The 23,261-nt window shown below is 41.7% G+C and overlaps 1 protein-coding gene across 3 annotated transcripts in view; it reads left to right on the top strand.

The window, feature by feature from the left end:
* SPHKAP (SPHK1 interactor, AKAP domain containing) overlaps window positions 1-23,261 on the top strand; it is a 72,040-nt gene that overhangs the window by 13,842 nt on the left and 34,937 nt on the right. For all 3 annotated transcript variants that reach the window (XM_077348826.1, XM_077348829.1, XM_077348827.1), the window contains exons 2-3: window positions 4,340-4,442; window positions 13,208-13,318. In XM_077348826.1, coding sequence (XP_077204941.1) covers window positions 4,340-4,442; window positions 13,208-13,318 — 214 coding nt within the window. The remainder of the gene's footprint in view (window positions 1-4,339; window positions 4,443-13,207; window positions 13,319-23,261) is intronic.

Below are 23,261 nucleotides of genomic sequence, written 5' to 3' on the forward strand. Positions count from 1 at the left end.
CTGGCCAGACCCCATCTGGAGTACTGTGTGCAGTTCCGGAGGCCTCATTTCAAAAAGGATGTGGACAAAATGTAATGGGTTTAAGCTGCTTGTGGAACACTACTGGCTAGATAGTGGGGGAGGGAAGGGAATTCTGTCAGAGTAGTTTAGCAGTGGAATAGGCTGCCTAAGGTAGCTGGATGGATACTTATCATGGGTGCTTTAGGCTAATCCTGCATTGAGCAGGAGGTTGGACTAGATGGACTGTATGACCACTTCCAATTCTATGGCACTAAAGAGATTAAAGCAAAAATCTCAACAAATGGGTAAATCTGATTTTGGTTGGATAGTTTCAGTACTCTCCCCACTCTTTATCCGTACTACTCTTCCCACTACACCATTTCCAACAATAAATAAATATGCAGTTTAATGTTTGTTTGTTTTTTAAGATCTCTGCCGTCACTTCTCTTGAATGCTAGACCAGTGTTAGTGGTATTTGGTAGTCATTTCTTTCATTAACATTCCTTGCTAGTGCTGATAATACATGAACTTTGTTGGCATACATGTAGAGCTGAATTTGGCACTGATTTTAGGACTGAAGCCTCTGTTTGCTTTTCCCTATCTGTACCATTGTCCAATGCAGAATTGGAAGGTCATGTAGAACCAGTAAAGAGACTGCCAGTCAGAGAGCTGAAAAAACAGGACGCACTAAGCATGAAATCAGAAGTCAATGTTCTGCTCATCTAATCCCTTTGGAGACCAAAGATAGCAACCCTGCTATACCTTTTCAAGTCTTTACTTTTATCACAAATAACATGGCTCATACCCTTATCTTCTGTACTTTCCCACCAGTGGGAAAAGGAGCTGGTTTTAAAAGTTATATGGCTTTGGGTTTTGAGTATCTGAGATACTCTGAGATAACTCTCCAGTGACCCTGAAGACAAGAGCATTAAATGTCAGTTTGATCTTCAGGCTGAGAAGTGGCCTGATCATTCTCCACTGCCCCAATGTTACTCATAATATACACTGACATTTTAGGCTTCCTACCTTGTACAAGATCATCTGCATCAGAAAAGCAAATTTTTTTCTAGATTAAATTTTACCTTGACAGATAAATCATGAGTAATTTTACCATACAATGATACGCTCAAAGCATATATTAAAAGATTACTATTTTATAACATTATCCTCAGGATTGATATATTACAATTATTCAGTTTCCTTCTATATGCAATTGTTTCTGTTTGTTTTTAGAATACACAGCAATGCTACAATACAAAAAAAAATCTGACAATCAATTGTCTAGGCATTAATATTGTGGAATAGTTTAAGGAGCAGTGGTATTAACAATGTGTTATGCTGCTTCATCTAAAGCTTGATCCTAATTTTAGAACAGAAACATGTTCCAGCATCTATAGTAGACTTTTTCAACTGTTTTACTGTTGAGAAACCCCTGAAACATTATTCAGGCTTTAGGAAGCTCTAGAAGTGGCATGATCAAGCAGAATATGATTGGGAAGTATGGCTGTGTACATGCCCATTGAGGGCCACACCCCTTCCCACCCCCTTCAGGACCATCATTGGCCATTTTGGGAAGGGCTGGTGGGTTGACATGGCCATATATAGTCATATCATCTGATAAATGTTTAACATTATATTAAAATTAATTAGAGATCCAGCTTGGTGTAGTGGTTAGGAGTATAGACTTCTAATCTGGTATGCTGGGTTCGATTCTGCACGCCCTCACATGCTGGGTGACCTTGGGCTCTCCACGGCGCTGATAAAGCTGTTCTGACTGAGCTATAATATCAGGGCTCTCTCAGCCTCACCCACCTCACAAGGTGTCTGTTGTGAGGAGAGGAAGGGAAGGCGATTGTAAGCTGCTTTGAGAATCCTTTGAGTAGAGAAATGCGGCATATAAGAACCAACTATTCTTCTAGCTCTCACCCATTTGGGAAACCCTTCCAGGGCTGTCAAGAAACACCAGGTTTTCACAAAACTATGATTGAGAAAGCCTGCTCTATAGTTCTGAGTGCCATGCATGTCCAAGGATGCAAAAAAAAATAGTAAAATACTGTGTTAAGGGATCCCAACAGAAGGTCAAACAGAACAAAACCAAAAAAAGCTGAAGTGTGAGTCCTCATACCCCAGGGTAGCACCACCACCACCCCCTCTTTCCACTAGCCAGAAAGGCAGAGACCAAGGGACGAGGTCTCCAGCCCTTCTGGGACTAAGATCAAAAAAGTCTGCTTGTAAAGTGAATTTCACAAAACAATTAATCTGGTAGCTGTAGCCTGTGAGGGCCAAGGGATCCAGATTGAAGCCTTCTGAATTCAAGAATTCCACAAAATAAATATTTTTAAATTGTGCAGAAATAGTCAATAAGAGACTAGTGAACAGTGAGGATAAAAATAACAGTTGTTAAGTCTAAACTTAGCACATTTACAAACGTTGGTTACCAGATGTTAAGAGTAAGACTGAGTCTAATAGTGTTCCAAAGTCTAAGACCGGATTTCTGGTCAACATGACTTAAACAAGGGTTTCAAAGTACAATATAATCCACAAACAGGGCAAAACTAGAACGAAAGAGCTTTCCTAGATGTCCAACAAGCCGCGTTAGCCTGATTTTAGTCCATCAATCAAATGTATAGCAAATTAGGTCACTTGACCCATCAGGTCTGTTGCTAACCAGGTGATCTGGTGAATCAGATGAGTTTGCAAATTAAACGAAATGGCCAGCAACTACTCTGAGTTCAATTAAAGAACTCTATGCTCTGCTACCTCCAACTGGCTGTTGATCCCTGGCCCCGCTTGACCTCAACCAGGACCAGAGCTTTGTCCGCCTTGGCCCCCACCTGGTGGAATGTGCTCCTAACAGAATTAGAACAATTCTGCAGGGCCTGCAAAAGGGAGCTGCCAGGCATTTGGCTGAGGTTGACCAGAACCAACAATTTCCACTGGGCCCCCAAGCCTCCTTTCCATGAAATTCAATGCCTGAACCCACCAACCATGAATCCGTCAGTATGCTGCATTTATGAATTTACTCTTCTCACTATTGTTCTACTTGTACTATTCGTCTATTGTTATTTTACTGCTATTTATAGTTGCTGATTTCTCTGTATTGTTCCTGTTCCACTATGTTTCATGTGAACTGCCCTGAGCCTCAGGGGAGGGGAATGAATGAATGAATGAATGAATGAATGAATGAATGAATGAATGAATGAATGAATGAATGAATGAATGAATGAGGTGCCAAGCATAACTCAGGATTTTGAGGAAGGATTTCAAGGAAGGATGTATGTTCTTAAAAGTCAAGAAAAGGAATGAATGGCTAAGATTCAAAGCCCTAGAAGGACAAGAGGATGGACAAATGTATTCAACAAGAACAGAAAACAATGAAGCAACGAAGGAATACATTGCTTGACAACTAGACTCTGGAAAAGAATGGAATGGATTCTCCAAGTATGACAGGGCAAAAAGAAGAACATCCTAAAAGTGTGGCAATAGAATAGAGTATGGGCAATTAGCACTGAGCAGGATTCTGTAGGTTACTTCCATAGATCCACCATGGCTACTGTGTGATCATTATGTAGCCAGCATTAGTATATCGTTGAAGATACAGCTCATTAATTTGGCAGTGACCGTGATTTATAGCTGGAGGTTTTTATTTCACGCGCTCGCTTTAACTAATGCAGTAGTAGCAATGCTTTAGGATTGGCAGCTGCCCTGCATAATGATGCTGAGGCTGATGATGATTTTTTTTAATGATTTGGCCTTTATGTCAACACATTTCCTTGGGTTCCACACTTCAGAAGTATGTGCCGAATGTGCAGTACGTGACATATTAAGTGCTCTTTGTCTGCAACGGGGAAGATGCTGGCTGGACCGAAATTCAGTCCCTCCCCCATTGTATTCTTTGCAATTGAACTGCTGAAATTTGCCTCTTTTCTTGAGTATGAAACAGATTGTAATGAGGAAGAAGTACAGAATGCATTTTCTTTTACGTTGACATTTGTCAAGTTGAATTAGTGCAGCCAGGATGTCATTTCACGCCCTAGAACTGCTTGCTTAAGGGAGAGGAGAGCATAGTTACTGTACCGTGGAAGGCAGGCAGATACTATTATATCCGATGAAGGTCTCTGTATTCTAGTTTTTTAAATGCATGTGAAATTGTTATTTTAGAAGTTGCTTCCTAGATAAAAACAAACAGAGGAGATCTAACCGTTGGGCTAGTGCTATTATTCAGGTAAACTTGAGTACTCTAAGTTCGACAAGTGTTTAAAAAATGAAGTGCATATTCGATTCATGCTGATGAGTCACCTTAAATCTTTCTCCCCCCTCCTTCTCTGTCTCTCCCCAGCAACTTTGAATCCTCACTGATGTATGAAGTTTCAGAGCACCAAAGTAGTGGCACAGACAGTTCAGGAAGTAGTCTGGGAAGCTCTGTCACAGCATGTAAGAAGGTAATGTCTCAGTAAATGTGTTCTATTCTTTGTCAGCAGCTCAGTCGTGCTGTTTCGCTCTTATCTGAACAGTAATTAAAGCACAAACTGTAGCTAAAGTAAAAATGAAATTGCAAAATCAACATTGGCAACTGGATTCCTAGAAGTAATTTACAATTCTTTCTTTGGCAATTGGTTGTGGAGGTTGAAAAAATGTTTGGGGTTCATGTTCAATTCTTAGGTGCAGCTTGTAATATAGACCGTTTATGCACTGGAGGTTTCATTCCAGGCTGCAGGCTGTAGTTTCAGTCGTGGTAGGTTGCCCCACCTCTTCCTGCACCCACTTGGGGGAGCATTTGGCCCGGTGCACATCATCCACCCCCAATTTGTGCTCCTGCACAGGAGCTGAGGCAGTGAAGTTCCCAGTGCATAAACGGTCATGGAGACCACAAATAGTGATTTAGGCCAAAAGAACTATCTCTACCACATCCATGAATTTCATACATTTGGAGATGCTAGGGAGGGATGTGAATTAGTAGGCTGGAGTTTCAGTACTAGAATTTTGAGGGTTTGATACTGGAATTTGGGGCTGCCATGGGATGGGAGCTTGGAAAATAGGACTCTGCAGGTAGAAGCCGTTGTGCCAGCAAAATGGTAGTCTGGATCTAAGCCAATGTGAGTCATTCCATCTATGTCATCATGCCACAGGAATATTCTGTAAGTCTGGTTTTCTTTTTAAAAATTTGAATTTTAAATGTAAATACAAACAATAGTTTATAACAAGGAATAACAATTATAGAAATCTGTAGTTAAACTAAATGTCTGTTTCTAAAAACTGTAAAAAGGTTTCCCACTGTTGCAGAAAAGTTTGGGGCCTTCCATCTCTTAAATGTTCAAGCTCTATAAGTCGAGACATTTTCAAGAAATACCATTTTTTTTTAGTATTAATGTTTGCTGTAACTTGTTCAGAGGGCTTCTGGCCTCTCCGTCCAGCTGGAACATCTTGAGATCAAGGTTTTGGTTTGCTTTCACCTCTGTTTTTGTATTAGCTATGTAAGGCCTGTAAAAATCTACAAAGTCCTTGGGTCTATTTTTCTGTTGTGGGTGGTAAAATGAACCTATGGGCCTGTTTTTAGAAGAAGAGATGGAAAATCTTTTTCAGAGGGCAGACTTGGTTGGATCAAACTCTGCATTGTTTCCCTCTTATCTATATGATTGCTAGCTGTGTCAGCTATATAGATAAGGCACCCAGCACTGAATATTGCACTGGCATCCTGCAATACCTTTCTTCTTTGCATGCTACTGAAGATGCATGGAAACCTTAAACTGGAGCAATTATTGTGGCCAGAGAAAGGGGAGAGCAGGAGATGAGCCTTGGCTCAGCCAAGTGGCTTTCAGTTTGCTTTCTGTGGCTTGTACCCCTTTCATAGAATAATAGAGTCGGAAAGAACCTCCTGGGTCATCTAGTCCAGCCCTCTGCGCTATGCAGGATACTCACAACCCTATCGCTCATCTACTGTAACCTGCCACCCCCTTGAGCCTTCACAGAAACCTCTCAAAAAAGCCTGTTCTACTGAGAAACCGTTCTGTCAGGAACTTCTTCCTGATGTTTAGACGGAATTTCTTTTGAATTAATTTCATCCCATTGGTTCTGGTCCGTCCCTCTGGACCAGACTGGCAAACTGTAGATTGTGTGTGGAGGGGAGGGCAAACCTGATAGTCGGGCTCCAGTACAATCAGAAAACAGTGACATTCTATAAACAATGTAGAGAGTGGATTATGAAGGTGGAAGGCAGTAAAAGCAAGATGATGCATGCCATAAACATTGTAATACAACAATTTTGGGCTGTATCAACCATGGCATCTCATAAAAATCACACGATATCATAATCCCACTGAATATTGCATTGGTAAGACCTCACCTGGAGTACTGTGTACAGTTCTGGAGGCTTCACTTCCAAAAGAACTTGGACAAAATTGAGAGGGTTCAGAGGAGAGTGACAAGAATGATCCAGGGCCTGGGGACCAAGCCCTATGAGGAAAGGCTGAGGGACTTAGGAATGGTCAGCCTGGAGAAGAGGAGGTTGAGAGGGGACACGATTGCTGTGTTTAAGTAAATGAAAGGTTATCCCTTAGAGGAGGGCAGGGAAATGATCCTGTTGGCAGCAGATGATAGAACCCACAGTAATGGGTTTAAATATTGTAGAACAATATCGGCTAGATATTGGGGAGTGGATTTCAGAGTCGTTCAACAATGGAATCAGCTCCCTGAGGAAGTGCTGAGTCTTCAGGCAGTGGCTGGACAGATACATATCCTGGAAGCTTTGGGCTGGTCCTGCATTGAGCGGCAGGTTGGACTAGATGGCCTCTATGGCACCTTCCAAATCTATGGTTCTATGATAATCCTAAAATCCATTGAGGTTTAAGGGATGGTAACAGAAAATAAAAAGTCAATTATGTATCCCTGCATATATGGAATGGTTGTGCTTGCAAATTTCTCTGGATCCTGTCCCATATGTTTTTTGAACCAGCCTAAAGTTGCTAAAGGCACCATTAAGCAGGATATCCAGCATTCCTACGAGATGCAGGTTTGCTTCTAAAAAAGGAAATTCCACAGTTACCCCTAAACATTTTCACTGTAGAACCCTGGGATTTAAAACCCAAATAGTATTTCAGGAGGAATACAGACTTTCCTTTCCTGGCCTTTATCTAAGCCTTTAAGAAAGGATAAGTAGCTTATAAAGAGAGAAACTTTCTTTTCATTTATGTGATCTGAGAACTCATTATAAAAGTCAAGAATTATGGGATTATATCAAGCAAGAATTTGAAACGCAGAACTTGTGAATATTCCCAAAGGAAAAGTCTTCTTTGAATTAAGACTCTCTGCTCCAGCATTTGGCTTTTAAATGCTCAAGCGTTGTCTATGGGATTTTAAAAAATAAATATTAAATTATTACGGTGGCTGAAATTGAGTTCAATCTTTATACCATTTTGCCTTGAAATAATGAAAGAGATTTTATTTGCATAGCAATATTCACAAAGAGTTTCTGCCTTGTTTTTGGCCTCATTTGAAAGATTCATTAATGGCTGATACATTCTATAATATGGGATCATCTTTCTGTGTTCGCTAATCCATAGTATTTACACTCTATAAAAACATATACAATTATCAGTAGGCCCTAGAAGAGCATAACAATTACAACTGCACATGCCAAGCATTGGTTGTGGAACAGCAGTTCAGTTATTTATTTACTTCACTTACACCCAATAGGTACCCAAAGCAGCATATATTATTTTCTTCTCTTCTATTTTATCATCGCAACAATCCGATGAAGTATATTAGGCTGAATGTGTGACTGGCCCAGTGTTGTTAGTACACAGCGTGTAATTATTCCATTTGTATTGTATGTTTTTAAAAATGAATATTCAGTTTATTTTGTCCCGTAATAAATCGTGATAAAATACAAACAGACATTTGCATATTTTTATGTAGAATTAATTGAACTGATTGGGAGCAAAATTCATGAGGTTCTGTTTTCTTTCCACCTGAGATCCTAATGTACTAGGTAAAGTATAGTGTGTATGTATGCATTAGCATACTTTAGAAATAAGAGGTTGCCCAAGCATTCAGAAGAAGAAAGCCGATATATATTTTTGCTTTACAATTCAAACCTTCGGTATAATGAAGCCATACTTTTTACACTGCTTCTACGTAAACAGCTAACAAAAAAGCCCATCTTATTCCCATTACCATGAACAACTGACCATTTTTCCTTCTAGCTTCCATGTTAAGTTATTGCCTATTTCAGACATGCATTCATTTACATGAATTAACACATGGAGGCCTATGCAAATTGCTGTTTCTCTGAAAGTAATCTGATAGTACAGAAGCCAAAGGGAAACAATGAATAACATTATGAAGTGGTGTTGTTGGTTTTTTAGTGTTCCTGCTGTTACCTTTATTGCTCTGACAGCTGCCTTATACCACCATAGCTAATGTTGCAAGGCAAAAAATCATCCTTCCTGTCTGCAAAGTACAAATCAAGTTACCTCCTTGTCCAAGTAAAAGAGATGCATGGTACTGTCCACCAGTCATTTATTTATGAAGATGTAATCCTGAGACTAGTCTGTATAGGATCCTACTATATAGGATAGTAACTGTCCCATGCAGATGTAACTCAGTAATAAGGTAAAGGTAATGGTATCCCCTGTGCAAGCACCGGGTCATGTCTGACCCTTGGGGTGACGCCCTCTAGCGTTTTCTTGGCAGACTCAATATGGGTTGGTTTGCCATTCCCTTCCCCAGTCATTACCGTTTTACCCCCTAGCAAGCTGGATACTCATTATACCGACCTCGGAAGGATGGAAGGCTGAGTCAACCTTGAGCCGGGATCGAACTCCCAGCCTCATGGGCAGAGCTTTCAGACTTTCAGACTGCATGTCTGCTGCCTTACCACTCTCCGCCACAAGAGGCTCATAACTCAGTAATATATATGCCCTAAAGAATTTTGATTTGGCAAATTGGTGATATGCCAACATTCAAGGTTTAGGATTGGGTTACTTGTAATCGAGCTAACTTCACAGTGCAGTGATGTAGAATGGGACAAAACTTGAAAATAGTTCCTTTAAATATTCTACTTAAATATTCAAAACTTGAAAATAGTTCCTTTAAATATTCCTTTAAATATTCTATGAGCTTCTTTTAATTCAGCTCATATTTGATTTTTTTAAAACCCTCTATACCCTGCCTTTCTTCCCAATCAGAACCAAAATAAAGCGGCCGATTAGCTTGCAGCTTGGCAAGCTTCTCTTCCTTCCCCTCCCGAAGCAAGAAGCTTGCCGGGCCGCGAGCTAATCGGCCGCTTTGGGGGCCAATTTGCTCGCGGCCTGGCGAGCTTCTCACTTCGGGGGGGGGAGGGAAGAAGGAGCTGCGGCCCGCGGGTTGGGGACCACTGGTTTAAAAGATGTTTTGGAGGTCATTAATTCATAGGGAGGCCATAAGTCAGAAGTGACTTGACAGCATTAAAGGTAAAGGTAAAGATATCCCCTGTGCAAGCACTGGGTCATGTCTGACCCTTGGGGTGATGCCCTCTAGCATTTTCATGGCAGACTCAATACAGGGTGGTTTGCCAGTGCCTTGACAGCATTACACACACACAACCCCCCTTTGAATACCAGTGCCAGGAGACAACTTTAGGGCAAGTCTCTGTTGTTGGCCCTCCAGAGTAAATGGCTTTTCACTGTGTGAAACAGGATGCTGGACTAGTAGATGACCCATTGGTCTGATCCAGCTGGATATGCTCATATCCTCCAATTCACCTACAAATCAGGCTTACATAGACCTATTCAGAACTTCTTGGCACAGCTCTCCATGGCTGCCAGCACAAGGCTCATTGCCATAGCTCTGATACTCTTATCTCTCAGGTAGTGAGATGTTGCCATGGTGACAGATTCAGGCTCTGGCAACTGAGGCATGGTTTGAATATTTGGGCAGTTTATATTTATGGGATAGATCATGCCCTCACTGATGTTTTGTAGATCTGCTGTGAAAGGTGAATGGAAAATGGTTGAGACATGCCAAAAATGGTGAATTTGGTTTCCAAGGACTGTAAGATGGTTTCTTGGGAATACTGGACAGAAGAATCATAGAATCATAGAATCATAGAGTTGGAAGGGGCCATACAGGCCATCTAGTCCAACCCCCTGCTCAACGCAGGATTAGCCCTAAGCATCCTAAAGCATCCAAGAAAAGTGTGTATCCAACCTTTGCTTGAAGACTGCCAGTGAGGGGGAGCTCACCACCTCCTTAGGCAGCCTATTCCACTGCTGAACTACTTTGACTGTGAAAATTTTTTTCCTGATATCTATCCTATATCGTTGTACTTGAAGTTTAAACCCATTACTGCGTGTCCTCTCCTCTGCAGCCAACAGAAACAGCATCCTGCCCTCCTCCAAGTGACAACCTTTCAAATACTTAAAGAGGGCTATCATGTCCCCTCTCAACCTCCTTTTCTCCAGGCTGAATATTCCCAAGTCCCTCAACCTATCTTCATAGGGCTTGGTCCCTTGGCCCCAGATCATCTTCGTCGCTCTCCTCTGTACCCTTTCAATTTTATCTACGTCCTTCTTGAAGTGAGGCCTCTAGAACTGCACACAGTACTCCAAGTGTGGTCTGACCAGTGCCGTATACAATGGGACTATGACATCTTGTGATTTTGATGTGAAGCCTCTGTTGATACAGCCCAAAATGGCATTTGCCTTTTTTACCGCTGCATCACACTGCCTGCTCATGTTTAGTTTACAATCCACAAGTACCCCAAGGGGTACTTGTGGATTCTAGGTAACACAGTGTTACCTAGAAGCGTATCCCCCATCCAGTAGGCATGCTTTTCATTTTTTTGACCCAGATGCAGAACTTTACACTTATCTTTATTAAATTGCATCTTGTTTTCATTTGCCCATTTTTCCGTTGTGTTCAGATCTCGTTGACCTCTGTCTCTATCTTCCGGAGTATTTGCCAGTCCTCCCAATTTGGTGTCATCTGCAAACTTCATGAGTAGTCCCTCCACCCCCTCATCTAGATCATTAATAAATATGTTAAAAAGTACCGGGCCAAGCACCGAGCCCTGAGGTACCCCGCTACTCACCTCTCTCCAGTCTGATGAAACACTATTGACAACAACTCTTTGAGTGTGGTTCTCTAACCAATTCCCTATCCACCTGACTATCTGAAAATCCAGATTGCAGTCCTTCAATTTATCCATCAGAACATCATGGGGAACCTTGTCAAAAGCTTTACTAAAATCCAAGTAAATGACATCAACCGAATTTCCCCGATCCAGCAAACCTGTTACTTGGTTAAAAAAGGAAACCAGGTTGGTCTGGCAGGACCTGTTGGAGACAAATCCATGCTGACTTCCTTGGATCACCAAATTGTCCTCCAGATGTTTGCATATCACTCCCTTTAATATCTGCTCCATTATCTTCCCCACAACAGAGATCAGAATCACTGGTCTATAGTTTCCCGGGTCATCCTTCCTCCCTTTTTTGAAGATTGGAATAACATTTGCTCTCTTCCAGTCTTCCGGGACATCTCCAGTCCTTAAAGAGGTTCCGAAGATGATGGACAAGGGCTGTGCAAGTTCTCTGGAAAGTTCTTTGAGTACTCTCGGGTGCATTTCATCCGGACCAGGGGATTTGAACTCATCCAGTGCCACTAAATGCCTCTTGACAACCTCTCTATCCATGTTAACCTGCCACCCAGACATTGTCCTTTGAACAACTAACATGACAGAACAAATTTAGAGTCCAGTGACACCTTTAAGTAAATGCTCACAAAAGTTCATAACTTGGTCTTAAAGGTGTCACAAGACTCAACATTTGTTCAGCTGCTTCAGACCAACAGAGCTGCCCACGTGAATCTAACTAGCATGACAGAAACTGAGTTCCTAACAAAAACTAGATTTCAGCAAGATAGAAGTTCTGAGCATAAAGGGACCAGAATAAATTCTGTATTGCAAGGAGAAATTGTACGTAGAAACAGGAGTGGGAGAATAAACAGCAGGGTGATAACCTAGAGAGAAATAAGGTACCATCCATCTGATCATAAGAGCCTAGATGATGGTAAGTTAATGACTTCTTAGAGGAGATCATAAACTAGCAATTGCCCTCTCTTTACCAACGTCGCCCTAAGACTAAAATCTTGGAGAGCAGATGGATGCTTTCTTAACACATTAGTCCCGTAATAACAGGTTTTTCATAGTTCCTGATATCAGAATGTTTTTCACTTGGTTACTGCAGTGACTGGTTTGAAGAGTAAATCCAAAGAAGAGTTGCTTGGACAGGGTTCCATTTCTCATTCACCTGTTAAAATGTCTAAAGCTGGTAAGGCTTTGGATCATTTCCACTAGGTGCTGTTCAAATAAATCATTGGCATTCTAAATTGCGTCCATTTTAAAGTTTATTTAAATCTGTGAATTAGTGCAATCTGCCGTTGTAGGTTCAAATTGCTTGCTCTTTCAGGCGGCATTAGTGATATAAATTTTCTGAAACCACCAGTAAAGCAGGATCCAAGCCTCATAGTTTCAATGCAAAAAAGACTGAAAACATTTGTATTTTTTTTATTTTAGAAAACAAAGTAATAGCATAGAGAGGATACAAAAAGGGGAATTATATAACACAGTTGTATAAATCAAAGATAATTGTATATTTGAGTGTATAAAACAGTTATATTTCTCCCCAGCATATCCTTCATCGTTATTTTCCAAATGTCATCTATAAAATACAATGGTCCTTACCTCTGTTGGGGTACTTTTATATTCAGCATTTTACAGTTCAAGTTTCATAACTAATCTGTTTTGCAATATTCAGTATTATATATTTTACCACTTCTCCATACTCGCTATAACTTTTATATCAAAGTTCAAAGGAATGTCTATTATATATTCCATATCCATCCATCAGAAGAAAATAAAAGATGATTCTGCTCATAATCCACTTCCTTATACATTTATTAGCTATTAGCTAGCAATGTGATTTATTTAGTCCCCCCCCCCCCAGGTTAAGAGCTTGGGTGGTTTGCAACATTTCATCATATACATAAAAGACCAATGTGACCCTTAAAACATAAAAATAATTAAAACAAGTTTTAAAAAATCAAGATGTTACATTTAAAACTTGTTTCATTCTACTTCTGCATTGAAATACATTTCTATACAATTTTAAAACTGTTTCTTATTCTAAATTTGTCTCCTGCTTGCATAATGCACACTATTTTCTTTCTACAGGTCTTATGCAGTAACAGCTTACTAGAGTCAACTGACTACTGGCTCCAGAATCAGAGGACACCATGTCGAATTGGCATTGTGGAAGACAAGTTAGAAAAGAACTATGCTTCAGTAAGTTCCTTAAAAAGTTGACCTATTGAAGAAGAAAGGGAAATGAGCTTATTGAGAACCATTACTTGGGGGGGGGGGTGAAAGGAGTTATTAATCAATTGCAAATTTAATTAGAATGTTCTAATCCATATTTATGGTTTCCCTTGCTGGGACTGATTCACATATGTGCATTTTTCTTCATGGCATATTCAAGTCTAGTAACACCTTAGAGACTAACAGGATTCTCAGAGTATGAACCTTCACGAGTCACAGCTTCTTTAGACAGAGCTTTGAATCTCAAAAGCCCATCCCCAGAAAATATTGTTCTTCTTTAAGATTCTACTATACCAACATGGCTACCTTCTGAAACTTTGTTCATGCCATAATCCCCATTTCGGAGGGCCATGTTAAGGAATCTCAAAGTGAACTGGGTTATATTCTGAGATATCCTGCAGCCATTTTTGCAAACTGCAGAAGTTGCAGAAAGCCCTGGTGATAATAGGATAAAAGGTGACTTATGTAGAAGGATCAGAGGGGAAGACAAGTTCTTAAAGATCATGAACCATGGTAGGGTGTCTTGGAGACTAAAGGAAAGAGAGATGCAGTGGAAGGAAGGAAGGAAGGAAGGTCTGTTGGTACCCTTGTCTTGCTTTCAATCATCGTTCTTTGTAGTTAGGAAGGTGGTTGGGAATTAGGGGTGTGCTGCTCTGACTTTTGAGTGTGATTATGATTCCAGCTCACGTTAAAATCTTTCAGTCTTTGCTTTTTGGGTGATTTTGCCCCAGAACCCAAATTGTTATTACTGGGGAGGTATTTTCAGTTCTAATCCTCAGTTTACTACTCAGTCTTTTAAATGCCTTAATTAATTCTGCCAGTTTTTTAAAAAAAAATTGTTGCAAATTTTAAATTGTGACAAAAGGGAATGAGACTTACCCTACGGAACAATTGCCACCGCGGAGAAGCTCCCGTTACAGCAGGGCATGCTGGGGACTTGAGACTACATGTCCCATAGTCCTCTGGGGCTGGAGGCGGTTGATTGGAGGAGAGAAAGCATGCTTGCTCTCTCTACCTCCACCCACCAGCCCTTCATAGGGAAGCAGGTAGGAGATGCGTGCCTCTTCCCGCTTTCCTGCCAGTCAGGCAACCCACCCACCTGTCCCTGTTTCTTCTGTTTATCATAGCATAATGCTCTTCTGAGCTACATTTTATGGTTGTTATTCGTACAGGACATTGTCATGACTTGTGGTAAGTGGCATGGGAAGGATCCATTGGAGAGCTGGCCAGGCCAGTGTGCTGGCCTGCTCTAGTGAATGGGGCCTCCATAAGAGTTCTGTGAGAATGCAGAGCCAGGTGGACCCGCTCATGGAGCTGGGGCCTTGGCGGCAGAACCGCAGTTCCGCGTGGCAATTGAACCAACTCAGAACTCAAAGGGTTCCAAAATGATTCCACCTCCCCGGCTACACCTGCAGGCCGTTGGGTGCTCAGGAGAGCCTGATGGATGCTAGAGGTACCAGGTGCTGGATTAAGGGTTGCTTTGTGGCCAGAGGGCCACAAGATGGCTGGATCTGTTTCCCATGCCATCCAACGCTGTGTTAATATAGTTGTGGCCAATTTAACACCAGTGTCAATGTCCTCTGTGATGGGAAGGCAATAATAAAGTTAGAGACCTTTCTTGGGGATGGTGTCTTAGTTGCCCTGTGGGAGTTATCATTCCCTTAGTAACTCTCACCATTTTGCAGACCACACTGGAAATTGCTAATGTAAATAGTAGCATCACATGGTTACATATAAGGCCATCCTGTTACAAACACACAAGCATTTACTAGCTCCATTTGCCCCTTACATGCCTTTATTAATCATTTATAGTCCCAAAGCGGGTGGGGGGGGGGGTTGTACAAAGTTTCCTTATCTAGTCATGTAGATAGTTCGTATTCTCCATATGCATATTTACAAGCCCAGTTTAACTGCTAGTAGCTCTTTTATTGTGAGCAGCAACCGAGGTTCTGTCGTCACCCACCCTTTGTGTGCCTTATTGGTAAAAGAGTGCAAAAAGCTGTTCTTCTTGTTGCTTCACCAATTTCTGGATTGTTAAAAGGCTGAATTGCTGATCAAAATCATAAATAGTACAAAAAGCATGTACAGGAGACCTGCTTGGCTTTGTCTCACGTCCTAGGGTGTTATATTCCTGTATTGTGCATGTATTGTGTTACATTCCTGTATTGTGCATGTATTGTGCAATTTCAGTGTCTGAAATTAATCAGAGCAGTGGGTATGAGGGCGTGTATGATGGGAAACATTTCAAATTAAACAGACTTCTCATTTTCCTCTACACCAGGGGTAGTCAACCTGTGGTCCTCCAGATGTCCATGGATTACAATTCCCATGAGCCCCTGCCAGCATTTGCTGGCAGGGGCTCATGGGAATTGTAGTCCATGAACATCTGGAGGACTACAGGTTGACTACCCCTGCTTTACACTGTTACTTGGTTTATTCTGTTGGGTTTTCTTCAGAGTGTGTTTGTGGTAATTTCTGGACTTTTCCACACAATAACAGGATTATAATACATGCATGATCATGACTAGATGAATTGAGCTTTCAGCCAGGCAGCTGCGGTAAGGTCTGTAGCACCAGGTGGTTGAACAGTCTCATGCTTAGGTCCACTAGGAAACTTAAAAACAGCAACTCCGTTGAGACTTCCTCAAGATTTGTGTTTATGCATTGGCATGATTTTGCTACTAGGAGTACAAGATTCACTGTGACCTGAATGACTGAGGTATATAGAGCTGGTTCCCAGCTAATGATTAGCATACTGTAAAGAAAGAACCAGATGGCATGCATGGCATAAATACTTATTGGCATTTTTGTGCGTGTATCAATTAGAGGTGACAGTTAAGTACACCTAAATCAGATCAAGTATACTTTCATGACAAGAAAACATTCACAGTGGGACACTCTGCTAACTATGATGGACTCTGGGCAACACATGCCAGTATACTTAAAATAAGGGCAGAATTTAATTCACCTATAAACTCACCAGGATGTTTTTGAGTTATGGACTTTTGAGGTGTAAGTGAAGCATAGTTTCAGTTACATTTTTTCCCTGAGCAATTGCCAGTATGTGCTTACACCTTTTAATACCAAGTAGGACTTTAGAGCAAACCAGAAGAGGGGGGGGGGAGAATAAAGGCCTAAAAACCCCTCTCCCCCCACCCCAGGTCCTCTCTTCTAGCTTAATTTTAAAAAGCAGTCTTGAGAAAACTTGAACCATTGACAACATTTTCTGTCATTTTGGGTGTCCCTAGTAAACAGAAACATATAGATGTAATCTTTGACTTTGACCAACATAGTTGCTTGCAACTTCAGCACAAACTATGTACCTCAGCACAAACAATCAGTTTGTTTTATGGATAGCTTGGCTGCTTGTCCCAATTCTGGGTCAGATTATCTAGATACCCTGAAATACCTGCATCTCATTTTGTACTCTGTAGTCCTGGCCTGCTTTTAATGTACTGTTCTAGGAATGTCATATTATGTTCCCTGAGCATTTATCTGAGCTCAGTGCTCCTTAGAAAACTGTTGTCTTTATCTTTCCCACATCCACTTCCCATTTAGGAGTGCATTAACTGTGGTTTCAAACCTTAAATGTTTCTTTGCAGCACTAGAGCTACATAGGTCCTTTTCATATGGGCTCCTTAAACCTGCTTTGGCTTTTGAAGGCAAACATTTAAAAAGAGGTTCCACATGTGAAAAAGGTGCAACAACAACAACAAGACTTGGATCAAAAGATAGTTTGGAAAACCTAGATTAAAGCTTCATTAACTGTGGGAGGGATAGTGTTTTATCCTTAAAGCACATAAACTGTTGAAAATACCAGTATATTTTTAGAATAGGTTGGGCAAATTCCAGGTGGTACTTGGAGATCTCACTCTTATAGTTGATCTCCAGACACCCAAGTTCAATTCTCCAGGAGAAGATGGTTGCTTTGGAGGATAGATTTTTTGGCATTGTACCTATTGAGGTCCCTCCCCTTCCCAACCTCTCCAGGCTCCAGGTATTTCCCAACCCAGAGTTGGCAATCTATTTCAGAACCCAAAGATGGTTTTGTCCTTAAAGTGTGTGAAATCTTACACAAATATGTTTTACTTCAGAAGCCAAAGGTGGTTACAGAGCCTATCCAAAAGGGATCATAGATGTTTTCCAGTAGTGACTGAACATGGAAGAGATAACTACATCCCAGAGTTACAAACTATGGAATAGCAAGGGCATCAACACCTCATGTACAAATCAGAGCTTCTGGAATAGGATGCTTTTATACAGCACTTATTAAAATGCATAGTTGCACTTCCAGAACCATTTTTACATACACACAAAATGGATAATATCAAACTAAGGTGCCAAAAGCTACCAGATACCAGAAATTATTTGGGTGGTTCTTTTCCTGGCACAATATGCAGTGTTGGCTTAAAACTGTCAAGGGAATCAAGGTCCTGGATGTGCTTCCAAGAGAAACATCACTATTTCTATGTCTTATCAATATATTTTCACTCTTCTCACTCATAGTGTGATATTATGAGAAGAATGAAACCCCGCTTAATCCAATGTTTTCATTTCTGCACTCTGTTGCTGCTTTTTCTTTCTTTCCCCCTCTGCCAAAACAGTTTTGGCATCTTATGAAATGTAGCATGAGACAAGCACTCTATCAATTTATTCCAACTAATTAGTCTGAATACCTTCCAGCGAATTGTTTTATTCTCTGCAAAGAGCATATTGCTGTAAATTCTTTCCTTGACACATTTTGCTTAAATAAGTCATCCCTGAGTCATTTACTATCGGTAGATCACATACAGCTCATGGACCACAGGCATCAACTGGAGCAGCATAAGTTGAGGAGGGGAACTTGGTGGGGTGGCACAGTGTCTCATGGTTCTGTTTTTGTCTATCAATTATCAAGAACTCAAGGTTGAGTCACCCATAAAAATATCATGTAACTATGGGAGCAAATGCGAAGTTACAGTGTTCATGCCAGTAAGTCATCAATTGAGAGGAACCAGCAATCAGAGTTCCATGGGTGCATGTGGGCAGTTTCGAACCTGATTGTACTTTGCCATAATCATGGCTGATGATTAATTCAGCCTCGCTGGAACACATTGTAGTCTCACTGCACGGAAGGCAGTAACTTAAAACTCTTCATACACAGCCAAAGTACTGAAGAACAACTGCAAAAACTGGCATTCTATGAAACTACTGCATACTTGTTGCTGTTTGATGTACAAATTAAAGGAACGCATTGCACAATATAACTGGACCAAAACAAAGCACAAATTGGTTCAATGAATTTTTCCAGCAATCCAGAAAGCACTTTGGACTTAGCTGACATAAGCATACTCTTTCAAACTCTCAGCTACTGCAGTGTTAACTTAAAATATTTCTAGAGTTACTTGACTCAAAGTTCTGAGGTCTGGTGTCAAGCAAAAGGTTTACCAAAGCATGAATAACAGACCCAATAGGAAACAAGAAGTTTTAGAAAAAGTAGCCTGGCTAATGAGATATTTTGAAAATTCTTGTTAGCTTAGCTCTTACCGTATCCCTCTGTGCGTGGTCTTATACTCATGGAGATAACCATACAAAGATGGGAGAATGGGTATGAATGTGCTCTGCAACAAGCCGAGATGTGATCACCAGTCCATGAACACAGAGGCCATTTACATTGGATGCTATGTGCACAGGCACCATCCCAGTGATTGGGGTGTTAAAAACAGTGTGTCGAGTCTATGCTTATAAGCCAGCAATCAAAAGGGGGGAGAGTACATTTGTGTCTGCTTCCCCTCTATGTATGTTCATTTCAACATATATAAAGCCATCTGTAAAGGTGACAACATATTTTCCGTTGCTTCTGTCATCAACATAAATTTCACAATTACCTCAGCAAGGCTCTTAATAGATATAAGCATTGCCCAATGTCCAAATGGTGATGAAAAGTACTATCAAGTTACAGCCTAGGTGGCCCCACAGGGTTTTCAAGGTAGTAACCAGGGAAGACTATACTTAGCTTCTGAGATCTGATTAGAACTGGCTAGCCTGGGTCATTGGGGTCAGGGTAAAGTCCAAATACTGTTGTGCAGTGTCTCTAGTAATTTCTGGTGCATTGCTAGGGAATGTATGAATATGGTATCTAAAGTTCTAGGTATTATCCCTCATGACGTCCCTGTGGAAAAAGGGAAATGTTGGAAGGGGGCTGCCGCCCCCACAGCGGTACGTCCCGCCTTACCTCCCTTCAACTCTGGTCACCTTATGTATGTGGGGACTCCTTTATACAAAAACAACTTCCATACCCATGGAAATCTGGAGTTATTTTCAGTTGTGTTTTGCCACATGTATAAAGAGGGAGTGCCACATGAGATTATTCTACTACACACAATAGCCATTGTGCCTGAAATGATTCTGGCCTTATATGCCTGTATATATGTCCCGCTTCAAACAAAATGGTGATCAAGAATATTGGGATAATTATATGTAACATATTCTCTCTGTATGTGCAGTTCCCAGGTTTCTAGTACACATAAGCACAATGACTGAAAAAAGGTTTAGGTATCAAGCGGAAGGATTCGAGCCAGGCTTTCTTCTTTATTCACTAGCTTCCTTTGTGCAGGAATCTTTTCCCCCCATAATGTTCATGTGAACAATTACTTGCTTTCAAAGTTGCTTGCTTGAAGCACAAGTTTACATCACATCTGCTGTTTGTGCCAGCTAGGCCTCTGTGCTGCATCATAATACTAAATAGAATAAATGCAGTCAGGAACAAGAAAAAATATGTACAAAGCAAGTGTCCATTATCAAGAGCTTCATGTAGTTTCTCAGCAAGGGATAAGTCTTCCTTCATAGAGGTAATTTGGATGTGCTGTGTGTGTCAGGAGCAGTTTGGCTATGTATCACAAATTTACAAAAGAACCACAGAGAAATGTTTAAATAGGATTTTTCTCTGGCAGGTTATAAGCCTCACCACTCTTGTGTGGAGGTATACAGATAATTCCTCAGAGAAGCAGACTTCTTCACAGCTGCATGGGTAAAGCAGTATGAATAACCTTAGAGGGTTTTTTGGGGGGGAGGGGTAATCTTCATGTAAAAACAGCAGCTCTTACAAATGTGATACCTGATGGATGGGATGGATAACCAAAAATTATATACAATACCCACATGAGTTGCTGAAACAGATATCACCTAACTAATTTAGTATCTCTTGAACAATATGGTTGCTAAGTCAGAGGCAAGATGTTGCTTTTTGTTTTTTCCTATTGAGCTACATCTGCGGACTCAATATCATTATGAGGTAATCATAAATAAGTTAAGATTGTTCTTAAATTGTGATATTTAAAGCCAGCAAATGGACTGATTTAAAAAATGGATATAAAAATTTAGTCATGCCTACCTTTCTATGAATTATACAGTGGCATTTAGGGTTCTGAGAACATATATTTAAGTTGTCAAATTAATTAAATTGATGATTCTAGCACCAGTGAACAAGTTGACAAGTACGGATGATTCATGACTCACATAGGATGTTCATAGCAATTGGTGTGAAGATGCTTTTGTTTTTACGAACACTTAACATGTGTGTGTGTTAAATATGGCATGTTGGGCATTTAAGAATCCTTGTGGCGCAGAGTGGTAAGGCATCCGTCTGAAAGCTTTGCCCATGAGGTTGGGAGTTCGATCCCAACAGCCGGCTCAAGGTTGACTCAGCCTTCCATCCTTCCGAGGTCGGTAAAATGAGTACCCAGCTTGCTGGGGGGTAAACAGTCATGACTGGGGAAGGCACTGGCAAACCACCCCGTATTGAGTCTGCCATGAAAACGCTAGAGGGCGTCACCCCAAGGGTCAGACATGACTCGGTGCTTGCACAGGGGATACCTTTACCTTTTACCTCAATAAAATCTCACAGTTTGCAAGGACAGACACAACAACGAGACCAATATGTTTGTGGCCTTGTAGAAGCTTTGACATTTGCAGTTGAGCATTAGAACCAAATGCAATGCTAATGAAAATGTGGAAACATTAATGTCTGACTGGAATGTATAAGGTTTTCCTCAGCAGAATGAGGTTTATGCATACCAACAGGAATTCTTTTAAAAATCTGAAATTCGCATACTCAAAAAACTCAATTTCAATGATACTTACATTGCTCTGAAATATACAGTATATATATTTAAATTGATAGACCAAACTAAATAATTTGATTTTACATTGTATTTCACATACAATGGGCTTATCTGCTAGTCTTTAAACCCCCCCCCCCCCGCTCCGGAGGAGTGGGAGGAATAAAAGAGTAAGGGCAAGTGGGGAGGAGTTAGGGCGGGCCCTGTCCGGGATAAAAACTCGGAAGGATGAATCAGGAGCCGCGAAGAGGCTCCTGATTCGCCCCTCCGAGTGGCAATCCAGGGCCAAGTGACCAGTGGGGAGCCACGCTTCGCGCGACTCCCCATTGGCCACTTGGCTTGTCTTCCGAGGAGCACTCTGCGGCCCGGAGAAGGCCGCCAGTCTCGGACGGGTGGGTGGGGGTCCGGCCTTCTCCCGGCCCTGGGAAGAGCCTCGCCACGGCCAGGAGAAGGCTGCGAGTCTCGGCCAGGTGGGTGGGGTGTCTCCATTCCCCTTCCCTTTCTCTCCTTTCAAAGCCCATTTTTATAAATGGGCTTTGAAACTAGTATGTTATATAATGCTAAATCACACAGTCAAAATCAGTTGGGGTTTCCAGCCACTGGGAGAGAGAGGGGATATGGGGGAGCATCATTGAATGATGATGTGACATCCCTTCCAAGAAAAACTAAAAGTGTTGACATACCTCTGTAGGAATCATCTGAAATTTTATGTAAAACCATAGAGTTTCCCTATAGAGTTTCCTGTGGTTCTTAGAATGAGCTGATATCACTTCCAGATCCTCCTGGGAAGTGATATATACTGTTGCCCTACAGCAAATTTCATCATTATGTTTCTTTCACAGGAGTGCAATGTGAAATGAGAGCTGTGGTCAAGGGGATCCTTGAAGGGAAAAGGGCAAACCTGAAATCAATCAGAATTTTAAAATTCAATACATTGACAGCCAGGCTATGAAATTCCACTCTCAAATGAAAACCTTATAAGAGGAAATAATCACCTCCAATATTAGGTTTACTAGAATCAAAGCCCATTTTATAGAGCAATAAAATGGGTGCTAGAAGGGCTCTCCCCCCCCCCCGGCGACTCGTTAAGGGTTGTGTGTGGGCGGGGGTGCAGCCTGAAGATGGGCATGGGCCGTGGTGGCGGCACAGAGGGGCTGGGCCAGTCTAGTGAGGTCGCACTGACCTGGGCGAGGAGACCAGCGGCGTGAAGGACGCGAGGAGGGGATCGGGCGGCCATTTTGTGTGGCGCGGTCGGCGAGGGCTGTGTGGGATGCTGCCGGAGGACCGGCTGCACAGCGGACTGCTTTGGCGCGGTGGAGAGGCCGGGTGGCGATCTCTGGAGGCGCCGGTTGGCGTGGAGCGGCTCGGCGGAGGCCTCGTCATGTAGGCGGCCATCTGAGAGCTTGATGGCTGGTCACGGGGGCGGTGACGAAGAGCGGGGAGGCCGGTGTCATCGTTGACATGTCAATGGCAGCCCCTGGGCACTTCGCACGCCTCCCAATTGAACACTTGGCCCTGGAGTGCCACTCGGAGGAGCGGCTCCTGATTCGCTCCTCCGAGTTTTTATCCCAGACAGAGCCCACCCTAACTCCTCCCCAACAGCCCTTACTCTTTTATTTAATCCGCTCCACAGTGTGTGTGTGTGTGTGTGAGAGAGAGAGAGAATAATAAATAAATGCTCCGCATAGTTCATCATTTTGGAAGGCATAGTTAACATGACTCACTTCCTATTTTAAGAGTTTAATTGTAACTGCTGGAAGGGTAGAAATATCTTTACATTCATAATACATTGTTAACAGCTGGATGTTGTT

The sequence above is a fragment of the Paroedura picta genome, chromosome 8, assembly GCF_049243985.1.
Source record: "Paroedura picta isolate Pp20150507F chromosome 8, Ppicta_v3.0, whole genome shotgun sequence".
NCBI lineage: Eukaryota > Metazoa > Chordata > Lepidosauria > Squamata > Gekkonidae > Paroedura > Paroedura picta.